Source organism: Mytilus californianus, unplaced genomic scaffold (genome assembly GCF_021869535.1).
Source record: "Mytilus californianus isolate M0D057914Y unplaced genomic scaffold, xbMytCali1.0.p SCAF_1, whole genome shotgun sequence".
Lineage (NCBI taxonomy): Eukaryota > Metazoa > Mollusca > Bivalvia > Mytilida > Mytilidae > Mytilus > Mytilus californianus.
The window spans coordinates 112,966,437-112,982,178 of record NW_026262581.1 but is presented as its reverse complement, the minus strand read 5'-3'; the positions used below and the strand labels follow the sequence as shown (position 1 = coordinate 112,982,178).

The 15,742-nt window shown below is 33.4% G+C and overlaps 1 protein-coding gene across 1 annotated transcript in view; it reads right to left on the bottom strand.

The window, feature by feature from the left end:
- Positions 1–15,742, bottom strand: part of LOC127738727 (deleted in malignant brain tumors 1 protein-like) — a 66,107-nt gene that overhangs the window by 4,356 nt on the left and 46,009 nt on the right. The window contains exons 11-19 of the mRNA XM_052250070.1: positions 15,237–15,551; positions 14,592–14,900; positions 12,226–12,540; positions 11,581–11,889; positions 9,214–9,528; positions 8,569–8,877; positions 6,203–6,517; positions 5,558–5,866; positions 4,439–4,753 (exon numbers count right to left, since the gene is read on the bottom strand). Of these exons, the coding sequence (XP_052106030.1) occupies positions 4,439–4,753; positions 5,558–5,866; positions 6,203–6,517; positions 8,569–8,877; positions 9,214–9,528; positions 11,581–11,889; positions 12,226–12,540; positions 14,592–14,900; positions 15,237–15,551 (2,811 nt within the window). The remainder of the gene's footprint in view (positions 1–4,438; positions 4,754–5,557; positions 5,867–6,202; positions 6,518–8,568; positions 8,878–9,213; positions 9,529–11,580; positions 11,890–12,225; positions 12,541–14,591; positions 14,901–15,236; positions 15,552–15,742) is intronic.

The following is a 15,742-nucleotide window of genomic DNA, read 5'->3' as shown; positions in this document are numbered from 1 at the left end:
TGCCAAATACAGCTAAGGTAATATATTTCTGAGGTGGAAAAGCCTTTGTATTCCGGAAATTCAAAGTTTTGTTATTTAGAATGCTGATTAGATATGATTACGATGTCTTTGGTCTCACTGATTGTTGTAGTTATTATTTTTGGTGGATTAATAATGAAATTGGTTTATTCAAATAAAAAAGTCAGCTTGGAATGAGTTAAAACAATGATGTAAGAATTGTAAGACATTAAAGGGAAATTGTTTTCGCCGCTTAATTGGCTTCTTTGATCTCAAGGTGTTGAGTGAGTTGGATCTTGTTATACCTGTTTGGATTGTTTTGAAATTGTTACAAGGTTTCAAAAAAGATAAATTCATACAGATAACTTTTTGGTCTCCAGTTCCTGAACACTTCTTCTTCTTCTTCTTCAAAATACTGTCCACATTCAAGATGATGAATATTCTTGCAAGAATATTCAATGCAAATCAAAAGAAAAATCCTTATCTGGTAGCATCAATACAACATAAATCCTCGTCTCATGGGTTTTCGTGCTATTAAGAATGCATTGTGACGTCACAATTTCCATTGAAAACGCATGCATAGTACGAATTCATAAGACGTACGAAAACGTATGATCTGACCAAATATTTCGGCGGAATTTCTACAAACTTTAGAAAATAGAAATCAGGGCGAACGGATTCAGTGCGAACAGGAATTAGGGCGAACGGACTCAGTGCGAACAGGAATTAGGGCGAACGGACCCAGGGCGAACAGGTATTATGGCGAACAGGTACTAGGGCGAACTCGAATCAGGGCGAACGGACCCGGATTCTTATAATACCATTATGTCATTGTTCTATTATAATTTTGAAAATACTTTGAACGACAAAATTATTTTACTCGCGTAGTGGTATTAACCATATGTGGATTCTTAAAAATTCTAAAGAATTTCTGGATAATTTTAAATCTCGGTCTTTTTCTGAAATTAGTTCTAACAAAAACTTTTGATTTTTCAACCCTGTATACCACCATTCCCCATATGAATTTATAGTTTTTGAAAATACTTTGAACGACAAAATTATTTTATATTTCTTCCTGTGTGACGTTTACATTTTCTGGCGTCAAACGCGCGACTTTACACTAAGAGTAGATGTGAATGCAGTCACAGGACTTTAAATATTTCAATCCTTTATGGGTTGATTAATAATACATATATAAGTAAGCAATGAATGTAGTTGTTAAATTTGATAGATGCTTTTTGTGATTCTTTGTTAAATGTTTGTTTGTTTTGAGATTGTGAGACAGTGATGACTACTGTACCCATATTTTGACAATGTTACCTATTATGTCTGTTTTGTTCACGCATCGTTGTAAATATAATAGAATTTGATGCGACTGTCATACAAGTGAGAGGTTTAGCGCTATAAAACCAGGTTCAATCCACCATTTTCTACATTTGAAAATGCCTGTACCAAGTCAGGAATATGACAGTTGTTGTCCATTCGTTTGATGTGTTTTATCATTTGATTTTGCCATTTGATTAGGGACTTTCCGTTTTGAATTTTCCTCGGAGTTCAGTATTTTTGTGATTTTACTTCTTTCTAATAAACTATTTATTCATTCATTCATTCATATAAATCTGTCAGATCCGAAATATTAAATTTGAATTACTGTCTTATTGTTTGCGTAAATAGAGAAACTGTAAAGATTAACTCATTTTAGATCTTCATAACCATACGAACAGATACCAACCCAGCTTCAAGCTTTAATTTTTTCTACAAAATGTCTCATACAATGATGATTATTTTCTTGAAAGATTTTTTTGTGGTTTTGTTACTAATTATTACATGTATATAAAACCTGTATGTCTAAGATGGTAAGTTGTGGTCGAATATGTCTATTAAAACATGTTAATGACATCACAGTGGCATTAAAAATGATATGGTTGCACTAAAGTTACAAGAGTATATTATCATAATCATTTATCATTTAAGTTAACATATTTTGTATAAGCATTAAAGAGAATGAAACTTTTTGATAATATAAGGGACCAGGATGTCACTGTTAAATAATATAAAAGTAAGTTTCCAATATCCTTAGTCATAAGTAGACCGAGGATGGATTTGGCAATTATATTAGGTTCTTTCATAGTCATAAAGCTCCTCACATTTTCAAGTGTTTATACATCCTTGGCTTGGTTTTTTTTTATTTGAGCGTTTCTGATGAAGGTAAATCATGAAAATCGATAAGGACGCAACATAATAAAGTGTTATTTTCATTAACTCGACACCTCTGCTGGTGGCGCGGAAGTTCCCCATAATATCATAAACTCAGTGAATCTCTGACATGATTAGTTAACATACCCTTTCTTAAATACTCCGTTCCTTGATTTGAAAATTATCAAGAAAATAAAACTTTCAACTCGCTCATGCAATGTTGACTTTAGATGGATTTAGCTATCCTATTTTAAAATTATTTTGGTCGTTTAGTTCCTCACGTTTTAACCTGTTTATACTTCCTTGACTTTCAATGTTTTGGTTTTGCCGATGAAGGTAAATTCAGAAAAGCGCTGTTACAGATTTATTAAATGTTATTTTCAATTATCATTACTTTGTTGTTTGTTCTGTCCTTTTATTAGTATTATTTTTTTGAGACACAATCACATTTTAAAGAAAAGAATTTAAAAACCTGGATTTTGTTTGATTAAGTCTCCTCTTTCACAATCTAGACTTTTCATATCTGCAATCCGACTGCTCTGAGAAAATATACGTATAAACAAAGACAGACAACAACACAGAACCCATAATCCAAATAGCGTGATTTAATACCGGCACAACATGGGGTTGTAATATATCCATTAATATATCCTACCGAACTAAGAATTAAAGAAATCACAGATACAGCTTCTTCCGCCTCATTTCTAGACATTTACCTCCAAATTGACAACAGCTGTCATCTCAGTACAATAATCTATGACAAATGAGACGATTTCAATTTTAAAATTTTAAATTTTCCTCACCTTAGCAGCAATATATCATCTTCAACTGTGTATGGAGTATACATTTCTCAACTAATACGATTTTCAAGAGCTGCTGCTCAAACTTCATCGGTGTCTGAGCAAAACATTAATGAGCCAGGGTTTTGTCAAAGAACGTCTCGCCCTTTTTCTCAAAAATTCATCGGAAAGTACAAAAATCTAATAGACAAATATTCAGTGTCTACTTCACAAATGATACAAGAGGATCTATTGGATTTATCCCTTGGGTCATTCCCGGTGCAGTTGGGTCCTGAGGTACGATTCGGACGCAGAGCTGTAGTCGTCTTGTTTACATTGTATTTATATTTTACTTAATTTGTACTTTATCGAGAAAGTGTATAATATATACGTTATGTACTATCAACTACAAAAACTATTTTATCGGCGTCTTTGTCAGTCTACCATCAACTACAAAACCTTTTTGTTAGCGTCTTTGTTAGATTTATTTATAGGTTTCTTTGAATTTTAAGTCAGTTATGTTGTATGTCTGTGATGTATGTTACACAGTTTTGGCTGGTGGGAGGTTCATATAGCTATAAAACCATTTTTAACCCACCATTTTCTTCGGAAAATGCCTGTACCAAGTCGGGAATATGACAGCTGTTTTTTTACTTGTTCTACTAGAAGCATTTGTAAAGACAAATGCTGATAACGACATCAAAACCTTTTAAAATATTCAAATACCTTTTGTATATGTAACCCTGTAAACTTTATTTTCGTGTTTATGCACTTCAAGCTAAACTTCATTTGAACATGTTCTAGCAAATCTTCCAATATGTGAAATGTACACGCCAAAAGACTGAGCTTAACCATCTGTGCTGACTTTCAGAACAGAGGACCATAGAATTATGAAGTTATCCAATGTATTAAAAAGTAAAATAACAAAAATACCGAACTCCAAGGAAAATTCAAATCGGAAAGTCCCTTATCAAATGGCAAAATCAAAAGCTCAAACACATCAAACGAATAGAAAACAACTGTTAATTTGAAATTTTCGAAGAAATTATAAAGAGAATGTTTTACTCGAGAAGTCTCATCAAAAAGGTCTCTTCAGGGTATTCTAAATTATGAAAAAATGAATCTCACTTCGTATCTCGAAAATTTAAACTGGTATATGAAAATGTCTAAGTTTCGAAACGTGCAATCATACATATCCAAATTTTCGATGTTGGCAGAGGAATTGCAGAAACTGCTACCATTACCGCCTACCTGAAATTAATTGTGCATACTGACCTATATGTATTTTCTTGCTAAATATTATAGATTACATTGCATTGAATTGGCTATTTGTTTAAACAGTGACTCAAACTAATCTGAACAATAGCTTCTCTTATTTTGGTTTTAAATTGAACAACGGAAATTTTTGCAACATCTTCAGTTCTGTATCTTATTTAGATACCACTTTATATATCTCGAAAACATACCTGTATCGATGCAATGAACTCCAGCATCTTGAACATAATCACACATTCCCATACTGTCACTGGTGTCATATGTACACTCTGATAGATCGGTTTCGTTACCTGTGCAGTAAACGTTAAATATACTCCTACTGAAATTGTAATCCCGATCGATATATGTTGCTTTACCAATATCTCCCATTCCAGTTTGCTTGCATACAACTGTAGCATCTTGATCGTTCCAATTGTAGGAACATATTGATGAAGTATTATATGTATCTGCGTTGTACAAAAGTACTCGACCATCAGATCCTACAAACACTGAAATATTACCTGCAACTATAAAGAGAAATCAAATATATCATACCTTCCATTCGATAAACAATAATTAGCTTTGATTAGTGTAAAATCTTCTCTGGCTTTCACCGCACGGTAACTGAAAAGACAAAACGACAATTCATTTTGAGCTGAAAGTTATCGGCATTATTCAAATCATCACTCTTTATTGAATTTAAAGATGTAACTCTAAGAAGACCCTACTACTATTTAAATTTACTGAAAACGGAATGTTTTACCAGCTTCAATAAAGATGTGATTGTACTTGAGCATTACACGTCCTTGTTCTATTAGGTAAAAGGTGGAATACCTACTGATGTATGTCTTTTTCGAGAGAACAACTCTTAATAACTTTGCTAAATGACGTCAATCCTCTTCAACACTACTTAATTTGTCTCCCTCTATGTGCATTTAAGAATCAATCACCGAATATGAAAGAACTTATCTCATACAGTTTTCGATGTACTCTTGATCTTAAATAACGAATTACTGCTGAATGACGTCATCGCAAGTAAACACTACTAAACGTTTAACAAATTTTGTTATCTTTCTTTAGTGTACGATGCAGATGAGTAACATGTAAACTTACAATGTCATAAGAAAATACAAACCCTTGCTTATGCAAATTATGTCTGGAAATGCATGTGCTGGTTTATACGTTAATTCTTCTATTTTTCATTCTCTTATAGTGTATTTTCAATTCTTTACGCTGTTTGTGTTGAATTGTTCAAATGTACCCTAAGTTCTTAATAACATAGTGTATTGTCGGAAGAAAATTCTTCCTTTTAACATTCAAGGATAACATACCCTGGGAAGCACACTCAACACCAGCATCAGACACATGTTCACATGACCCGGAGTAGTCAGTCACCTGGTAGTTACAGTCATACATGTTCTTTTCGCCTCCCATGCATTCTACGCTATACATATTTCTTGTATAGTTGTGATCTCTTGGAAGATAGACTGCTGTACCACTGTCTCCCATCCCCAGTTGTCTACAAACAACGTCAGCACCTTGATCATTCCACATGTACGAACATACTGTTGATATATCTCCTGTCTGAGTGTTATAAAAGAGTATTCGACCATCCGGTCCCAAAACCAATTGGGTCTGATCTACAAGAAACATTATGATCGTGTATTTTCTGATCCTCAGCGACGAAAATTTATGATTGTAACAATAGACTTTACATTGCGGTATTTATCTTTGGTAATTGAAATATGATTACAATTTAATATATCCGTCTTACAAATGTATCCTATACCCGAAAAACTATAGATTTCATTGCATTGGATTTTCTATTTGTGTTAACAAGGACTCAAAATGATCAGTACAATGGCTTTTGTAATGATTCTGTTAATCCGAACAACATATATTTTAGTAACAACTTCAGCTATGTAACTCTTATAAACATCGTTAATATTTAGATACCACTCATCAAGAAAACATACCTGTATCGATGCAATGAACTCCAGCATCTTGCACATTATCACACATTCCCATACTGTCACTGGTGTCATATGTACACTCTGATAGATCGGTTTCATTACCTGTGCAGTAAACGTTAAACATACTCCTACTGAAATTGTAATCCCGATCGATATATGTTGCTTTACCAATATCTCCCATGCCAGTTTGCTTGCATACAACTGTAGCATCTTGATCGTTCCAATTGTAGGAACATATTGATGAAGTATTATAAGTATCTACGTTGTACAAAAGTACTCGACCATCAGATCCTACAAACACTGAAATATTACCTGCAACTATAAAGAGAAATCATATATATCATACCTTCCATTCGATAAACAATAATTAGCTTTATTTAGTGTAAAATCTTTTCTGGCTATCACCGCACAATAACTGAAAAGACAAAATGACAATTCGTTTTGAGCTGAAAAATTATCAGCACTACTCAAATCATCACTCTTTATTGAATTTAAACATGTAAAAGTAAGTATACCCGACTACTAGTTGAATAAACTGAAAACTTAATATTTTACTATCTTCAAATTCCCCCTCGCCCTTCTGTCTGAATTTAAAGTATATCTACTCTTAATTCAATTGGATATAAACAAGACAAACGCAGAAATAGCCTTAGTTTCTCGCAGTAACATATTAATTTTTCTTGCGATATACTTTTTATTTTTAAAATGGTACAGTTTTTTCCCTTTCAAAAACATTATAATTACACGTTATTAACGTAGCAGCAACTGTATATATGATCATGTGATTATCTTCGATTCGACGTAACTGCGAGCACCTTCGATACTAATACATGTAAATGCCAAACTTTATATAGTAGCATAAAAACCTACCCGTAGAAACCGCCCAAAACTTTTCTCGTCCCTTATGCACCTAACATTAAATTTTATAAATCGTAAATACTGTTGCAGAACTAGTTATACTAGATCCCATCTATATATAAGTCCTACAAATAGCAAACGGCAAAACCCCAATTTCAAACGAAATGAAATATATTTAATTATTGTACTTGAGCATTGTATGTGGCTTTTTTTCTTATACACGGAATTAAAAGGTGGTATACTTACTGATAGATGCTTCTTTTTTCCAATATGTTTTTCTTTTTATGGTTTTGAATTGAACAACGGAAATTTTAGCAACAAGTTCGTGCCTGTAAATCTTATAATCATAATGGCATTGGTCATGTTTAGATACCACTTATCACGAAAACATACCTGTATCGATGCAATGAACTCCAGCATCTTGCACATAATCACACATTCCCATACTGTCACTGGTGTCATATGTACACTCTGATAGATCGGTTTCGTTACCTGTGCAGTAAACGTTAAACATACTCCTACTGAAATTGTAATCCCGATCGATATATGTTGCTTTACCAATATCTCCCATGCCAGTTTGCTTGCATACAACTGTAGCATCTTGATCGTTCCAATTATAGGAACATATTGATGAAGTATTATATGTATCTGCGTTGGACAAAAGTACTCGACCATCAGATCCTACAAACACTGAAATATTACCTGCAACTATAAAGAGAAATCAAATATATCATACCTTCCATTCGATAAACAATAATTAGCTTTGATTAGTGTAAAATCTTTTCTGGCTTTCACCGCACGGTAACTGAAAAGACAAAACGACAATTCGTTTTGAGCTGAAAGTTATCGGCATTATTCAAATCATCACTTTTTATTGAATTTAAAGATGTAAGTCTAAGAAGACCCTACTACTATTTAAATTTACTGAAAACGGAATGTTTTACCAGCTTCAATAAAGATGCTATTGTACTTGAGCATTACATATCCTTGTTCTATTAGGTAAAAGGTGGAATACCTACTGATGTATGTCTTTTTCGAGGGAACAACTCTTAATAACTTTGCTAAATGACGTCAATCCTCTTCAACACTACTTAATTTGTCTCCCTCTATGTGCATTTAAGAATCAATCGCCGAATATGAAAGAACTTATCTCATACAGTTTTCGATGTACTCTTGATCTTAATTAACGAATTACTGCTGAATGACGTTATCGCTAGTAAACACTACTAAACGTTTAACAAATTTTGTTATCTTTCTTTAGTGTACGATGCAGATGAGTAACATGTAAACTTATAATGTCATATGAAAATACAAACCCTTGCTTATGCGAATTATGTCTGGAAATGCATGTGCTGGTTTATACGTTAATTCTTTTATTTTTCATTCTCTTATAGTGTATTTTCAATTATTTACGCTGTTTGTGTTGATTGTTCAAATTTACCCTAAGTTCTTAATAACATAGTGTATTGTCGGAAGAAAATTCTTCCTTTTAACATTCAAGGATAACATACCTTGGGAAGCACACTCAACACCAGCATCAGACACATATTCACATGACCCGGAGTAGTCAGTCACCTGGTAGTTACAGTCATACATGTTCTTTTCGCCTCCCATGCATTCTACGCTATACATATTTCTTGTATAGTTGTGATCTCTTGGAAGATAGACTGCTGTACCACTGTCTCCCATCCCCAGTTGTCTACAAACAACGCCAGCACCTTGATCATTCCACATGTACGAACATACTGTTGATATATCTCCTGTCTGAGTGTTATAAAAGAGTATTCGACCATCCGGTCCCAAAACCAATTGGGTCTGATCTACAAGAAACATTATGATCGTGTATTTTCTGATCCTCAGCGACGAAAATTTATGATTGTAACAATAGACTTTACATTGCGGTATTTATCTTTGGTAATTGAAATATGATTACAATTTAATATATCCGTCTTACAAATGTATCCTATACCCGGAAAACTATAGATTTCATTGCATTGGATTTTCTATTTGTGTTAACAAGGACTCAAAATGATCAGTACAATGGCTTTTGTAATGATTCTGTTAATCCGAACAACATATATTTTAGTAACAACTTCAGCTATGTAACTCTTATAAACATCGTTAATATTTAGATACCACTCATCAAGAAAACATACCTGTATCGATGCAATGAACTCCAGCATCTTGCACATAATCACACATTCCCATACTGTCACTGGTGTCATATGTACACTCTGATAGATCGGTTTCGTTACCTGTGCAGTAAACGTTAAACATACTCCTACTGAAATTGTAATCCCGATCGATATATGTTGCTTTACCAATATCTCCCATGCCAGTTTGCTTGCATACAACTGTAGCATCTTGATCGTTCCAATTATAGGAACATATTGATGAAGTATTATAAGTATCTACGTTGTACAAAAGTACTCGACCATCAGATCCTACAAACACTGAAATATTACCTGCAACTATAAAGAGAAATCAAATATATTATACCTTCCATTCGATAAACAATAATTAGCTTTATTTAGTGTAAAATCTTTTCTGGCTATCACCGCACGATAACTGAAAAGACAAAATGACAATTCGTTTTGAGCTGAAAAATTTTCAGCACTACTCAAATCATCACTCTTTATTGAATTTAAACATGTAAAAGTAAGTAAACCCGACTACTAATTGAATAAACTGAAAACTTAATATTTTACTATCTTCAAATTCCTCCTCGCCCTTCTGTCTGAATTTAAAGTATATCTACTCTTAATTCAATTGACTATAAACAAGACAAACGCAGAAATAGCATTAGTTTCTCGCAGTAACATATTATTTTTTCTTGCGATATACTTTTTATTTTTAAAATTGTACAGTTTTTTCCCTTTCAAACACATTATAATTACACGTAATTAACGTAGCAGCAACTGTATATATGATCATGTGACTATCTTCGATTGGACGTAACTGCGAGCACCTTCGATACTAATACATGTAAATGCCAAACTTTATATAGTAGCATAAAAACCTACCCGTAGAAACCGCCCAAAACTTTTCTCGTCCCTTATGCACCTAACATTAAATTTTATAAATCGTAAATACTGTTGCAGAACTAGTTATACTAGATCCCATCTATATATAAGTCCTACAAATAGCAAACGGCAAATCCCCAATTTTAAACGAAATGAAATATATTTAATTATTGTACTTGAGCATTGTATGTGGCTTTTTTTCTTATACACGGAATTAAAAGGTGGTACACCTACTGATAGATGCTTCTTTTTTCCAATATGTTTTTCTTTTTATGGTTTTGAATTGAACAACGGAAATTTTAGAAAAAAGTTCGTGCCTGTAAATCTTATAATCATAATGGCATTGGTCATGTTTAGATACCACTTATCACGAAAACATACCTGTATCGATGCAATGAACTCCAGCATCTTGCACATAATCACACATTCCCATACTGTCACTGGTGTCATATGTACACTCTGATAGATCGGTTTCGTTACCTGTGCAGTAAACGTTAAACATACTCCTACTGAAATTGTAATCCCGATCGATATATGTTGCTTTACCAATATCTCCCATGCCAGTTTGCTTGCATACAACTGTAGCATCTTGATCGTTCCAATTATAGGAACATATTGATGAAGTATTATAAGTATCTACGTTGTACAAAAGTACTCGACCATCAGATCCTACAAACACTGAAATATTACCTGCAACTATAAAGAGAAATCAAATATATCATACCTTCCATTCGATAAACAATAATTAGCTTTGATTAGTGTAAAATCTTTTCTGGCTTTCACCGCACGGTAACTGAAAAGACAAAACGACAATTCGTTTTGAGCTGAAAGTTATCGGCATTATTCAAATCATCACTTTTTATTGAATTTAAAGATGTAAGTCTAAGAAGACCCTACTACTATTTAAATTTACTGAAAACGGAATGTTTTACCAGCTTCAATAAAGATGTTATTGTACTTGAGCATTACATATCCTTGTTCTATTAGGTAAAAGGTGGAATACCTACTGATGTATGTCTTTTTCGAGGGAACAACTCTTAATAACTTTGCTAAATGACGTTAATCCTCTTCAACACTACTTAATTTGTCTCCCTCTATGTGCATTTAAGAATCAATCGCCGAATATGAAAGAACTTATCTCATACAGTTTTCGATGTACTCTTGATCTTAATTAACGAATTACTGCTGAATGACGTTATCGCTAGTAAACACTACTAAACGTTTAACAAATTTTGTTATCTTTCTTTAGTGTACGATGCAGATGAGTAACATGTAAACTTATAATGTCATAAGAAAATACAAACCCTTGCTTATGCGAATTATGTCTGGAAATGGATGTGCTGGTTTATACGTTAATTCTTTTATTTTTCATTCTCTTATAGTGTATTTTCAATTCTTTACGCTGTTTGTGTTGAATTGTTCAAATTTACCCTAAGTTCTTAATAACATAGTGTATTGTCGGAAGAAAATTCTTCCTTTTAACATTCAAGGATAACATACCTTGGGAAGCACACTCAACACCAGCATCAGACACATATTCACATGACCCGGAGTAGTCAGTCACCTGGTAGTTACAGTCATACATGTTCTTTTCGCCTCCCATGCATTCTACGCTATACATATTTCTTGTATAGTTGTGATCTCTTGGAAGATAGACTGCTGTACCACTGTCTCCCATCCCCAGTTGTCTACAAACAACGTCAGCACCTTGATCATTCCACATGTACGAACATACTGTTGATATATCTCCTGTCTGAGTGTTATAAAAGAGTATTCGACCATCCGGTCCCAAAACCAATTGGGTCTGATCTACAAGAAACATTATGATCGTGTATTTTCTGATCCTCAGCGACGAAAATTTATGATTGTAACAATAGACTTTACATTGCGGTATTTATCTTTGGTAATTGAAATATGATTACAATTTAATATATCCGTCTTACAAATGTATCCTATACCCGGAAAACTATAGATTTCATTGCATTGGATTTTCTATTTGTGTTAACAAGGACTCAAAATGATCAGTACAATGGCTTTTGTAATGATTCTGTTAATCCGAACAACATATATTTTAGTAACAACTTCAGCTATGTAACTCTTATAAACATCGTTAATATTTAGATACCACTCATCAAGAAAACATACCTGTATCGATGCAATGAACTCCAGCATCTTGCACATTATCACACATTCCCACACTGTCACTGGTGTCATATGTACACTCTGATAGATCGGTTTCATTACCTGTGCAGTAAACGTTAAACATACTCCTACTGAAATTGTAATCCCGATCGATATATGTTGCTTTACCAATATCTCCCATGCCAGTTTGCTTGCATACAACTGTAGCATCTTGATCGTTCCAATTGTAGGAACATATTGATGAAGTATTATAAGTATCTACGTTGTACAAAAGTACTCGACCATCAGATCCAACAAACACTGAAATATTACCTGCAACTATAAAGAGAAATCAAATATATTATACCTTCCATTCGATAAACAATAATTAGCTTTATTTAGTGTAAAATCTTTTCTGGCTATCACCGCACGATAACTGAAAAGACAAAATGACAATTCGTTTTGAGCTGAAAAATTTTCAGCACTACTCAAATCATCACTCTTTATTGAATTTAAACATGTAAAAGTAAGTAAACCCGACTACTAATTGAATAAACTGAAAACTTAATATTTTACTATCTTCAAATTCCCCCTCGCCCTTCTGTCTGAATTTAAAGTATATCTACTCTTAATTCAATTGGCTATAAACAAGATAAACGCAGAAATAGCATTAGTTTCTCGCAGTAACATATTATTTTTTCTTGCGATATACTTTTTATTTTTAAAATTGTACAGTTTTTCCCTTTCAAACACATTATAATTACACGTAATTAACGTAGCAGCAACTGTATATATGATCATGTGACTATCTTCGATTCGACGTAACTGCGAGCACCTTCGATACTAATACATGTAAATGCCAAACTTTATATAGTAGCATAAAAACCTACCCGTAGAAACCGCCCAAAACTTTTCTCGTCCCTTATGCACCTAACATTAAATTTTATAAATCGTAAATACTGTTGCAGAACTAGTTATACTAGATCCCATCTATATATAAGTCCTACAAATAGCAAACGGCAAAACCCCAATTTCAAACGAAATGAAATATATTTAATTATTGTACTTGAGCATTGTATGTGGCTTTTTTTCTTATACACGGAATTAAAAGGTGGTACACCTACTGATAGATGCTTCTTTTTTCCAATATGTTTTTCTTTCTATGGTTTTGAATTGAACAACGGAAATTTTAGCAACAAGTTCGTGCCTGTAAATCTTATAATCATAATGGCATTGGTCATGTTTAGATACCACTTATCACGAAAACATACCTGTATCGATGCAATGAACTCCAGCATCTTGCACATAATCACACATTCCCATACTGTCACTGGTGTCATATGTACACTCAGATAGATCGGTTTCGTTACCTGTGCAGTAAACGTTAAACATACTCCTACTGAAATTGTAATCCCGATCGATATATGTTGCTTTACCAATAGTTCCCATGCCAGTTTGCTTGCATACAACTGTAGCATCTTGATCGTTCCAATTATAGGAACATATTGATGAAGTATTATATGTATCTGCGTTGTACAAAAGTACTCGACCATCAGATCCTACAAACACTGAAATATTACCTGCAACTATAAAGAGAAATCAAATATATCATACCTTCCATTCGATAAACAATAATTAGCTTTGATTAGTGTAAAATCTTTTCTGGCTTTCACCGCACGGTAACTGAAAAGACAAAACGACAATTCGTTTTGAGCTGAAAGTTATCGGCATTATTCAAATCATCACTTTTTATTGAATTTAAAGATGTAAGTCTAAGAAGACCCTACTACTATTTAAATTTACTGAAAACGGAATGTTTTACCAGCTTCAATAAAGATGTTATTGTACTTGAGCATTACATATCCTTGTTCTATTAGGTAAAAGGTAGAATACCTACTGATGTATGTCTTTTTCGAGGGAACAACTCTTAATAACTTTGCTAAATGACGTCAATCCTCTTCAACACTACTTAATTTGTCTCCCTCTATGTGCATTTAAGAATCAATCGCCGAATATGAAAGAACTTATCTCATACAGTTTTCGATGTACTCTTGATCTTAATTAACGAATTACTGCTGAATGACGTTATCGCTAGTAAACACTACTAAACGTTTAACAAATTTTGTTATCTTTCTTTAGTGTACGATGCAGATGAGTAACATGTAAACTTATAATGTCATAAGAAAATACAAACCCTTGCTTATGCGAATTATGTCTGGAAATGGATGTGCTGGTTTATACGTTAATTCTTTTATTTTTCATTCTCTTATAGTGTATTTTCAATTATTTACGCTGTTTGTGTTGAATTGTTCAAATTTACCCTAAGTTCTTAATAACATAGTGTATTGTCGGAAGAAAATTCTTCCTTTTAACATTCAAGGATAACATACCTTGGGAAGCACACTCAACACCAGCATCAGACACATATTCACATGACCCGGAGTAGTCAGTCACCTGGTAGTTACAGTCATACATGTTCTTTTCGCCTCCCATGCATTCTACGCTATACATATTTCTTGTATAGTTGTGATCTCTTGGAAGATAGACTGCTGTACCACTGTCTCCCATCCCCAGTTGTCTACAAACAACGTCAGCACCTTGATCATTCCACATGTACGAACATACTGTTGATATATCTCCTGTCTGAGTGTTATAAAAGAGTATTCGACCATCCGGTCCCAAAACCAATTGGGTCTGATCTACAAGAAACATTATGATCGTGTATTTTCTGATCCTCAGCGACGAAAATTTATGATTGTAACAATAGACTTTACATTGCGGTATTTATCTTTGGTAATTGAAATATGATTACAATATAATATATCCGTCTTACAAATGTATCCTATACCCGGAAAACTATAGATTTCATTGCATTGGATTTTCTATTTGTGTTAACAAGGACTCAAAATGATCAGTACAATGGCTTTTGTAATGATTCTGTTAATCCGAACAACATATATTTTAGTAACAACTTCAGCTATGTAACTCTTATAAACATCGTTAATATTTAGATACCACTCATCAAGAAAACATACCTGTATCGATGCAATGAACTCCAGCATCTTGCACATTATCACACATTCCCATACTGTCACTGGTGTCATATGTACACTCTGATAGATCGGTTTCATTACCTGTGCAGTAAACGTTAAACATACTCCTACTGAAATTGTAATCCCGATCGATATATGTTGCTTTACCAATATCTCCCATGCCAGTTTGCTTGCATACAACTGTAGCATCTTGATCGTTCCAATTGTAGGAACATATTGATGAAGTATTATAAGTATCTACGTTGTACAAAAGTACTCGACCATCAGATCCAACAAACACTGAAATATTACCTGCAACTATAAAGAGAAATCAAATATATTATACCTTCCATTCGATAAACAATAATTAGCTTTATTTAGTGTAAAATCTTTTCTGGCTATCACCGCACGATAACTGAAAAGACAAAATGACAATTCGTTTTGAGCTGAAAAATTTTCAGCACTACTCAAATCATCACTCTTTATTGAATTTAAACATGTAAAAGTAA